Raw genomic sequence first — 10,567 nt, 5'->3', positions numbered from 1 at the left:
CCTAATTAATAAGTTTCCATTTCATGATTTTGGGGCTGGTGGTTCAAGAAAGCCTTCTACAAATCTACTTGAGGTACAGGCAGGATATCATACATTCACTGTCATTCTTGACTACACATACATTTAAAGCCAGAATAGACAACACAAGACCATGACTTTCAAAAAACATTCCAGGCTGCACTAAGGGGCTCAGATCACTCCTACTTTCAGAAGTGGAGTTTGGCTCTTACAGTATCGGCTCCCAGAGTCTGGCTGTCTCTTCTGGCCTCCACACACAAAATTAAAATAAATCATGGGGGGAAATTTTCACTTGGGAGAGGAGAGCTGAGTTGCCCTGGCCATCCTGGAACTTGCTATGTAGACCTGGCTGGCCTCAAACTCAAGATTTGCCTGCCTCTGCCTCCCAAACACTGGGATTAAAGGCGTGGGACACCATCATTCAGCTCAGAACTTTTTTGTTTGACACAGGACCTCTCTCTACATAGCCCTGGCTGAACTCTATGCAGATGAGACTAAAGGCTTGTGCCACCTCATCCAGTCAAAGATTTACCAGGGATGGTGGCACATGCCTTTAATCCAATACTCAAGAGGCAAAGGAATTCGGATCTCTGGCAGTCCCCAACCAGCCTGGTCTACAGAACAAGTCCTTGAGTTCCAGAACAGTCAGGGATACATAGAGAAACTCTATCCTGGAACATCCAAAAATGTAAAAAAAAAAAAAAAAAAAAAACTGTCACCTGAGCAAAACAGAGCCTACTGATGTTTAGGGAGGACTTCCCAGGGAAGTCCCAGCAGCTGAGGGAAGCATTTCACATATTACAGCCCAAAGAGAACCCCAGTAGATTTTCAGCTGCGTTTACAATAGGTAATTAACGGAAGAATGAATGCCTTACACGAAGGAGATCAGGTACAGGAGGAATAATATGGTGAGTGAACATGCCTGTCACATTAGGAAAGACACTGTGGCAAAGGACTCTGTGCAAGCGGCTGAGAGTGACCAAGGAGCCCTCAGCAGGAGCCAGTTTGTAGGACGGACGACAGAGAAGGGAGAGGAGCTCTTGGAGCTGGCCGGCAGCTGGAACAGCTGCAACCCATCACCCACGGAGGAACCGAACTTCTGAGTAAACCATTCTCTCTCTCTCTCTAGAATACTGGTCTCCTTCCTTGCACACTTTACCCAGGGTCACACAGAACAAAGTGTTTACTGTAGGACACGTACTTCCTCAACAGCTTTGGTCAGAACTGTGGAGCAGCAGGTTTAGCGCATGCAATACATGAAAAACGTTCACGGCCAGGGAGGTCACTGTCTGACACGCCTGCTAAGCTGGACTTACTTTTGGTGATTCAGTAAGAAGTTGCTTTCCCTAGACTCAGTTCTTAAGTCACAGCTTGTTGTGCCCTGTGTTTTTTTGTTTTTGTTTCGGAGACACGGTTTCTCCGTGTGAACCAGTCCCGGCAGGTGTCCTGGAACTCGCTCGGTAGACCAGCCTGCCCTTCTGCCTCCCAAGTGCTAGGATTAAAGGCAACACCTGAACAACTCCATTCATTTTTTAAGCAAGTACATTCAACTACCACCACGCAGGACTTCCAACATCCCTCCCAGAGTACATTTACATTACAATAACCACATTTGCATCCCCCTTGGGCAGACAAGAAACACATAAACATGAAAATACCTATTTGCCAACCACAGCCAGGCAGTTTCCTAGAGCTTCCGGCTACCCCCCCCCCCCACACCAGCCCTTACTGCAAGCTCTTAGGACCATCCCAAGGCAAGGATCAACCATAACTCCCAGGGCACGGGGGGCGGGGGGTCCCTTCTCCGGCGGCAGTGATCCCATCCGCCGGCGTCTCGAGCAGGGTCCCCACCGCACACAGCTAAGAGAGCGCCCGCCCCCAAAGTAGGAAGTCGCTCTGTAAGCGGGGACAGGGAGTCCCCACCGTGGATCCGCTCCGCTCCATGAGTGCGTTAGAAGCAGGGAGTGTCACTTCCGTGCACGCTCCCATCCCGGAGAGCCCCAACAGTAAGGAGTCACCTTCGAGAACGCCCAGAAACGAGGCGTCCCTGCCCGGGGAACAGGAGCCTCGGCAGTCCGCTCGCTCTCCAGCTCTAGGCAGCGCTGTGCTGACGCTGATCTGGCCTCGATTATAACGCCCGCGGAGCAAACTCCTAGGCGCTCGCTTCCGTCCGGAGGCCTCGCCTTGGCGACTAGAGCCCGACGGGCTACAGGCCGGAGAATGCCCTCCCTTCCTCGCGCATTCCCGCGTTCACACACCTACCCCCGCCTCCCAGCTTCACACACACACATACAAAAAAAATAAAGAAAAAAAACAAAAGCTGGGACCTTTGCCTCGAACTCAGTCTACAGGTCTCCATCCCCGCGCTAGCACTCAGTACGCAGACGCCCCCGCAGCAGCCATCTTGCGCAGAAGGGACACAAGCCTTTTGACTCTCGCGCCAACCCGTAGAGCCAGGGCACTGCCGAGGAGGTATGCGCATGCGCAAGACCGGAAGTCGAGGTCCCAGCGTCCGGTGACCGCCCGGCGGGCCCCTTCGCGAGAGAACTCCATTGGTTGCCGGTTCGCACCTCGAGATCTCGCGATCTCGCGAGAGGCGTCTGAGAGGCGGACGCCGGTGTGTCTACCTCCGCTTCGCGCCCCGCCCCCGCCTCCGCCGCGGCCTCCGCCTCCGTCTCCTCTATCTCCCGCTGTCACTGCCGCCCCTCCCCGGCCCCGCGAGCGGCCGCGGAGCCGCCGCCCAGACCCTGTCGCGCGGGAGGCGGGATCCGCACGGTAAGATGGCCGCAGCGGGCCCCGGCGGCCGTGCCGAGCGTCTCCACGGGGCTCCGGGGTGGGCCGAGGCGCGGAGGTCAGAGGTCGGGGCGCCCGAGCCGCCCAGGCTGACCTGCCCCGGGGATCCGGAGCCTGCAGCCGGGGCCGGTGCCAGGGAAGCCGGCCCTGCCCTGCACGGCCCTGCCTCGGGGCGGGAGGTCTGGAGGCTGCGCTCGGTTGGGGTTGCTGCGGGGACCGGAGTGTCTGTGATGACTGAGCCGCAGTAAAGCGGACACCGAAGGGTGAAGATGCAGTTGCTCCGTTGGAAGGTCATCCTCGGGGCTTAGGGTGCTTCCCCGTCCACGGTGTCGTGGCTGGATCTGGGATCAAACACTGTCGCCGGGTCCCCGTCCGCAGCCTTGCTCGTTGACAACTGCTTCGGACTGAGTGGAAACGGAGAGGAAGGGGGGGGGGTGCATTTCCCCAGACCGGTTCCTAGCTTGCCTGTGTATCCGGGATAAAAGTTGAACCGGGCTAAATGCTGCTGTTATCCTGTGGCTATGGAGAGGCACCGTCCTACGGCAACCCCATTCGGGTTCACTTCCCGCCTCCTCTGCTACCTTTCAGGCTGCTTGCTGGGGCCTCCCAAGTCCGCCAGAACTGGAAGTCCTGATATATGCGTCAAATTCTAAGCCCTCAATTCCCCGCCCACAGTCTCCGAAAGTGGGCTTTGAAACTTTAGCATCTTATGGGTTTTGCTTTAAGACGCGCGCGCGCGCGCGCGCGCACATACACACCACACACACACCTTGCTTAGATAACTTTCCTCCCAGTGTGTGTATACGTGTGTTTCCCTAATTACTGTTTGCAGCGTGGGGCCCGGGGCCTGTAATCCAGACCTACCACACCTCTCCAGCTGCCAGAGTCCCCCGCACCCAGACTTGCCCTGCTCCTCCAACCTGTTCTGCTTGGATCTCTCCCATGTCCTTGTGGTCCCATTTCTGAGGCCTGGCATTTAAACCCTCCAGTCTCTGGTTGCCCATGCTTCTTCCTTGTCTCTTCTCTTCTGCTGTCCTCTATGGTAGCACTTAGGATGTGTCTTTGTTGTACTGCTTAATTCTCCCCACCCAGCATGCATTCCATTGTCAGCCCAGAAACCAGAACTGTCTTTCAACTTTATGATTTATTGAAGCACATTAGCTTGTCCTGTGCAGTGTACAAAGTAATAGAGATGAGGTATATGTTGGTGGCAATGTATGACAAGGGTCCAGCTGGTGCTCCCAAAGCTACCCCAGCTGCCTTCCTGAAACAGTTCCTGTCAGAGTCCATGTCTGCTTAAAAGTACTCAATATTTGCTGAGCAGTGGTAGTGCACGCCTTTAATCCTAGCACTTGGGGGGCAGAGGCTGGTGGATCTGTGTGTGCATTCTAGAACAGCCTGGTCTACAGAGCTTGTTCCAGGATTGCCAGGGCTACTCAAAGACATGCCATGTAGTTCATTTCATGTTTGATTTTGCAAAACTCAGGTCACAGTTGGACTCGTTTGTTTCTCACGTTCAGTGTTGTTTTAAAGTGATGTACACCCATATTTCCTTCTACAGTCTAATGAGGATCAAGGCTCAGGTTGGCTATGAATTTAGAGAGATCCACCTGTCTCTGCCTCACAAATGTTGGGACTAAAATTGTGTACCACCACACCCAGCCAAAACATTTTTTTAAAACCTATTTGTTGACAAAACTTGGTAACATCTTTTAGCTTCCTTTACACTGAGTGTGAATATTCACGATTTATCAAATAAATGATGTGTACTTGTACCATGCTCCCTATTCTCTGGAGAGGCTGGCATACATAAAGCAGACCAGAACTTGTGCCATATTATCTGTGTGCAAGCTGCAGAATTCCAAATTCAGAACACACGTACCCAAGGGTTTGGCCGTGTCGTGCACTTATCAAAGTTCCTTTATTTGGGCAGTGGGATGAACATTTTGGGAAGTGGTGTGCACATTTTTGCCATCGTGAGGCGTGAACAGCACATCTTTGGTGCATGTTAGAACCTTTCTAGGATGCAAATACAGGGGTACAGCTGCTGCAGTGCAGATGGCATTGTGTGCCACCTTATCAGGGGTGTTGTTTTTACCACCTGCGTGCTCCAACAATAGAGTTGAAGGAGACTCCTTCACTAAGATGTACCTTCATTTTGCCTGTGTGGTTGGTGCCTCCTTTTTTACATCATAGCATATTAATTTTTAGTATATACCTCTCCAACAACTGCTGTTTATATGTAGCTTCAAAACTAACCACCCCCTTTTGATGACTTTTCTAGACTTTTGACTCTTTGTTTCATTAACCATACTTCCCACCCTTGTCCGTCTTGATTTTACCCAGACATGTATTCTTCTCAGACCTTTTTTACTTGTAATTTTCAAGATTAAAAATATCTTCCTACTCTTCCTCTTCTTACTATGTTGCTATGTTTATTTTCTGAAATGATTACAGTGGTTATATAATTTGTCCTCAATTGTTGTCTCTTTTACCTGTAGAAATAAATCATAATGAGTTACGCAGAAAAACCTGATGAAATAACCAAAGATGAATGGATGGAAAAGCTCAATAACTTACATGTTCAGCGAGCAGACATGAACCGTCTCATCATGAACTACCTCGTCACAGGTAAACGTTGGCTGTGAAGGTGCCACCACTTGACCATAGCTCTCCCTTTTTAAATAAATAGCCCTTTTCCTCTGCAGCATAATAATGAAGCTAGGTTATGCTGTTAACTGGATATTTATAAATCAAATTGACATGTTAGAGATGGCCTTTTCTATCCCAAGGTATGGGTTGCACCCATAATCTCAGCACTTGGAAGGCTGAGACAGAGTGTTCAAGGCCCGCCTGGGATGTAACTTGAGACATATTTTCAACTTCCCTACTCCCTAAAAAATATTTTCCTTTTGGTAAAATGATTGCTTCAGATCTCTGAGACATTAAAGCAACATCCTTTTTTGGCTTTAGACAGATTTATAATTAAGCCTTCATGATCATGAAGAGTGTTCTGACTCAGAAGGCTGAGACAGGAGAATTCTGAATTCTGGGACAGTCTGGTCTGCACAGCAAGACCTTGTCTCAAAATTACAAAAAAAAAAAAAATGTTTTGGAGTAGATTTAAAGTCCAAATAACTGATATCCTCTGGGCGGTTTGGGAAAATGTTCCAGCCTATTTCTAGGTGTGCCCAACTCAAAACAGGGAAGGGAAGGAAAATGCAGAAAAACAGCACTTTGATGCTCCTGCTGCAGGGAGGCCACTGCCAGCTGAGATGAGAGAGTCAGCTGTTCTCCTGTCTGGTTTTCAAAAGCAAGGAGTGGAAGGCTTCCAGTGACCCTTGTCCTCCTGTGTCTCTCCAATTAATTCCTGCTAAAATTTCTTAGAGAGTGGCTGCGGAAACGTTGGCCTCAGCAGGCTCCTGTGGATAAAGCACAGTGACTCTGTGAAGATCCAGCAAGGTGTCTGCTTCACCTGGCATTGACTCTGTTGTTCTGGCATCCTCCTGGGATCCCTGCCCTGGCTAGTAGTCCTGTGACCTCCGGTTGAGACCAGGCATTTCAGAGAGCTGCAAAGGAGTGACAGCATTGACTATTGATAACAAAAACAGTTTTTAAAAAAGTCCCTAGGAAAGTGATTTCTACATAGGATCATTTAATGGTAGTTGGGTTCTCTGGAGGTACAAAGCCTTAATCCCTGGTTATCTTTCCTAGCAATGAAGGTAGTTTTCTTTTCAGAGGGTTTTAAGGAAGCAGCAGAGAAGTTTCGAATGGAATCTGGGATTGAACCAAGCGTGGACCTAGAAACACTTGATGAGCGAATCAAGATTCGGGAGATGATTCTGAAGGGTCAGATCCAGGAAGCCATTGCCCTGATCAACAGCCTCCACCCAGAGCTCTTGGACACAAACCGATATCTTTATTTCCACCTTCAGGTGAGTTTTAGAGTTTGATGTGGGTGTTTGGCAAGTTACACTTGTTTGCAATGGCTCAGAAAGACGTTAGCGGTTGTATATTAGTAAAACATTGCTTAGTGTTGGGAATGGGACAGGCTTTGTGGTAACTACTGCTTTATTTACTATAGAAAGTAATTACTTTGTGAAGGTGTGTGTGTGTGTGTGTGTGTGTATGGTATATGTTTGTGTGTGTGAGAGAGAGAGACAGAGAGAGAGAGAGAGAGAACACGAGCATAAACATACACTGTTTGGAAGTAAGAGGTCAATTCTGGGAATTTGCTTTCTCTATCCTTACACGTGTTTTTAGGGATCAAATTAATACCAGCATACTTGGCAGGACAAACACATTTACTGCAACAGCTTCACCTTTTGCTTTTAAAATAGAAATGCACTGACTTGGAGATGGTAGAAAAGTCTTTCCTTTGAAATGTCTCCTTCCTTCCTTCCTTCCTTCCTTCCTTCCTTCCTTCCTGCGTTGGTATAGATAGAACCCAGGCCTTCACTGTGTGGTAAACAAGTGTTTTAACACTGAGTTACACCCTCAACTCCATAAGATAAACTTTTGACTGAGACCAAGTGTTTATCTAGCTGTGTGCCAGCCAAGCTTGGCTGTCTTTGCTGTTGACCGTACCGGGTGTCACCCACAAGGGTGTGTGCTAGCTCAACTTGTCTGTCTTTTCTATTGACCAGCAACAACACTTGATTGAGCTTATTCGTCAACGTGAGACAGAAGCAGCGTTGGAGTTTGCGCAGACACAACTGGCAGAGCAGGGCGAGGAAAGCAGAGAGTGCCTCACAGAAATGGAGCGAACACTGGCCTTGCTGGCCTTCGATAGCCCTGAGGAGTCACCTTTTGGAGACCTTCTCCACATGATGCAGAGGCAAAAGGTAAAGGCTGGTAAGGGAAAAGCTCAGTTCATGGACACTCAAGGGACTTGTGGGAAGACGGTACATATGCTGCACTTTGATGGGTGCAGCGGGTAGCCCTGGGCTAGGGACCTCCAGTAGAACACTGGCAGCCCCTCCCATCTATACCCATTTAGCTTGTAAAACTAGGAGCAGCAGCATTAGGACTATTAGTGTTCAAAGCCCTTCTTCCTGTCAGTTTAGAAACAGGTACCCTGAGTATCTTCAACTTAAGTTATCCTTTGTCCCTTCTGTGTGCTGCAAACATGACAGCTCCTTGCCTCCCAAGACTACCCAGGTGCTGGGTCCCTCTCTCCTAGGGCTCTATCCTCCGTGCCACATTAGAAGGACTGCCCACCCTTGAAGGCCCTCTTGAGGTATCTCTTTAAGACGTACCTACAGGGCCTCACATGGCTGTTCTGCTGCTCTTCTCTAAGTCCTTACAACACTTCATTTAAAAGAGCCAGGACACATCGCTAACCAAAATGTAGGAGCCCCTTTAGAAGAGGACCATTTAGGGCCCCTGCAGTGGCTTTTAGCCAATGTTTAATGTGTTTTGAAATGAGTAACAAGCTTCTCGGTTGTGTACAGGATCCAGATGGACTGGAATATAGCTTAACAACAGAGAGCTTGCCTAACATGCTTGAGGACCTGTGTTTTATCCCTGGCTCTGAAAAAGATGTCTTACGTATATTATCAGACTTGCTGCTAGTACACGTGCATGGCCGTCTGTATTGGATGTGTTTCTCTTTTAGGTGTGGAGTGAAGTTAACCAGGCTGTTCTGGATTATGAAAATCGGGAGTCTACACCCAAGCTGGCAAAATTACTGAAACTGCTACTTTGGGCTCAGAATGAGCTAGACCAGAAGAAAGTAAAATATCCCAAAATGACAGACCTCAGCAAAGGTGTGATTGAGGAGCCTAAGTAGAGCCTGTGCACGGACCCAGCACTGTCAACCAGCACAGGACTCATTCCCTTCTGGCTGTGACTAGCTGATTTGTCACTGCAGTAGAGAACTTTCCCCCTGTAATTTTCTTTGGCCCTTATTGTTTAAAAAGGGGAAATGGCCTTTTTAAACCCTGGCAAACCCATGATGGAAGACGCTGCCTCTGCCATGCCCTGCGTCCTGAGGGCTGCACGCTGCAGTTGACTATCCCGATGCTTCCGGTATTGCTGGCTCTAGAAGATGTGGCTCGCCACATGTGTGCTGCATTGCTAGGGAGTGTCATTTCAGCTGAAGGCCTCACGCTCACAGCTTAGGAAAGCACTGATGTTCTTTTGCTTTCTGCTATGGTGCAGGCCGGCAGTGTTTATTTTCCTAGGTCTTATCGGGCCTTCACATTTTTTTCCTTAACCCTCTTCTTTTCTTCCTTTTTCCTCCTCTTTTTGTTCCTTCATAGGAAAGAATATATAAATTTGTAAATCTTAATTCAAAGATAACTTGTGTGCGGGTATTGAGTTTGATTTAGTTCTGTACTTTTTGGTTTGGGCTGTGTGCCTTGTGGGAGGGCACGTGTGTGTGTGTGTGTATGTGTGAGGGATGAGGCTGTGTTTTCTTAATTTTTTAAATATATTTTTTGGTGCTGTATGTGATGAGAGACTCGTTCATAGTGGATCAATGAACCATCTCTTGTAGGCAACTTTGTTGAAAATAAAAATTTCTCTTTACTCCAGAATGACCACAATGGCTTCTACAAAGTTCTCATCCACACAGCTCTTGTTTGGGTGACTCTTCCCTGCTGGCACAGGGAAAGCACCTTTACGCACAGCTGAAGGACTAAATGAAAGGCCCATGAGCCTAGGGAGTGCCCTCCGTGACAGCAAGGCAACCCTGTGTTGTGGGGATGGCTGGTGGTCTCATCTCTTGCTTCTATGTTGGCAATGCTGTAGTGCTCTGCTTCCCACAGGCTGTTTGTTAGCTGCTCGGTAGGAGGAACATGACCTGTGAAGTGTATTGTGCACGTGTAGGCCAGTGCTCTTGAGTGTCATGCCAGGTGTAGATGTGTTTGGTTGATTCTTGTCAGTGTCCCAGGCCTGAAATGCCGAAGGCTGTGGGGACGAGGGTGCACACATCTGCAGAGCCTTTGGCCGCTGTCCATGGATACGGGTGGTGGAGATGATGTAGGTATTGTCCTTTAATGGAAGCTGTTGCCTGTCTGACACTAGGGCAGGGAGTTCTGGTGCTTGGCACTGACAGGCAGTGTCCTTAGTAACTACCGAGGTGGATTGTGTGCCTTGTTCTTGAGCAGTACAGTGCTGCCTCTACCATGCCCCTACTTCAGTGTTCGTCGGTGTCTATTTTTCTCCCACAGGATACTTCTCTTATTGGGATGGAATGAAGTGTCTTCCAACTCTCTGCTTTTACTGCAGAAGGCAGGTGCCTGGCAATGTTCTTTTTAGGATCGGATTAGTAACAAACTCGAGGTTGAAGTTGCTGTCACACTCATACACACACACACACACACACACACACACACACACCTGCTCTTATCTGTGAGTAAGGAGTAAGCAGACCTTACCTCCTAGAAAGGTGGCTTTCAACATCATCTTCAGATGTAGCTTTTCATTAGGCGTGAGGATAAGAGTAAGATAGAAGGCCGGGTGATGTGACGCACACCTTTACTCTCAGCACTCAGGAGGCAGAGGCAGGCAAATCTCTGTGAGTTCGAGGCCAGCCTGCTCTAAAAGAGCTAGTTCCAGGACAGCCTCCAAAGCCACAGAGAAACCCTGTCCTTGGGGGGGAGGGGGCGGGAGAGTTACTGGAGAGATGGGTCATTGGTTAAGAGGACATGCTGAGTAGTCACGATGCTTAGAGTCCAGTGTCCACATAAGAAGTCAGGTGTCCCCCATTTGCCTGTAACTTCAGCTCAGGGGGATCTGATGTCCTCTTTGG

General features: G+C 49.0%; 1 protein-coding gene across 1 annotated transcript; it reads left to right on the top strand.

The window, feature by feature from the left end:
• Positions 1 to 2,627: 2,627 nt before the first annotated feature.
• On the top strand, positions 2,628 to 9,262 carry Gid8 (GID complex subunit 8 homolog). The gene is made up of 5 exons (XM_051184774.1): positions 2,628 to 2,793; positions 5,313 to 5,442; positions 6,550 to 6,746; positions 7,458 to 7,655; positions 8,429 to 9,262. The coding sequence occupies exons 2-5, from the start codon at positions 5,325 to 5,327 to the stop codon at positions 8,600 to 8,602; spliced, it is 687 nt and encodes a 228-aa protein (XP_051040731.1). The 5' UTR covers positions 2,628 to 2,793; positions 5,313 to 5,324; the 3' UTR covers positions 8,603 to 9,262.
• The last annotated feature ends 1,305 nt before the right edge of the window (positions 9,263 to 10,567 follow it).

This window comes from Phodopus roborovskii, unplaced genomic scaffold (genome assembly GCF_943737965.1).
Source record: "Phodopus roborovskii unplaced genomic scaffold, PHOROB, whole genome shotgun sequence".
Lineage (NCBI taxonomy): Eukaryota > Metazoa > Chordata > Mammalia > Rodentia > Cricetidae > Phodopus > Phodopus roborovskii.
The sequence above is the reverse complement of the archived record's forward strand: the minus strand, read 5'-3'. Positions and strand labels throughout refer to the sequence as shown.

Excerpts from the sequence above, each read along its gene's own strand:
- Gid8 (XM_051184774.1), top strand. The coding sequence starts at position 5,325 with ATGAGTTACGCAGAAAAACCTGATGAAATAACCAAAGATGAATGGATG. Across the intron at positions 5,443-6,549 it reads CATGAACTACCTCGTCACAG|AGGGTTTTAAGGAAGCAGCA; the intron begins GTAAACGTTGGC and ends TTTTCTTTTCAG. Across the intron at positions 7,656-8,428 it reads ACATGATGCAGAGGCAAAAG|GTGTGGAGTGAAGTTAACCA; the intron begins GTAAAGGCTGGT and ends TTTCTCTTTTAG.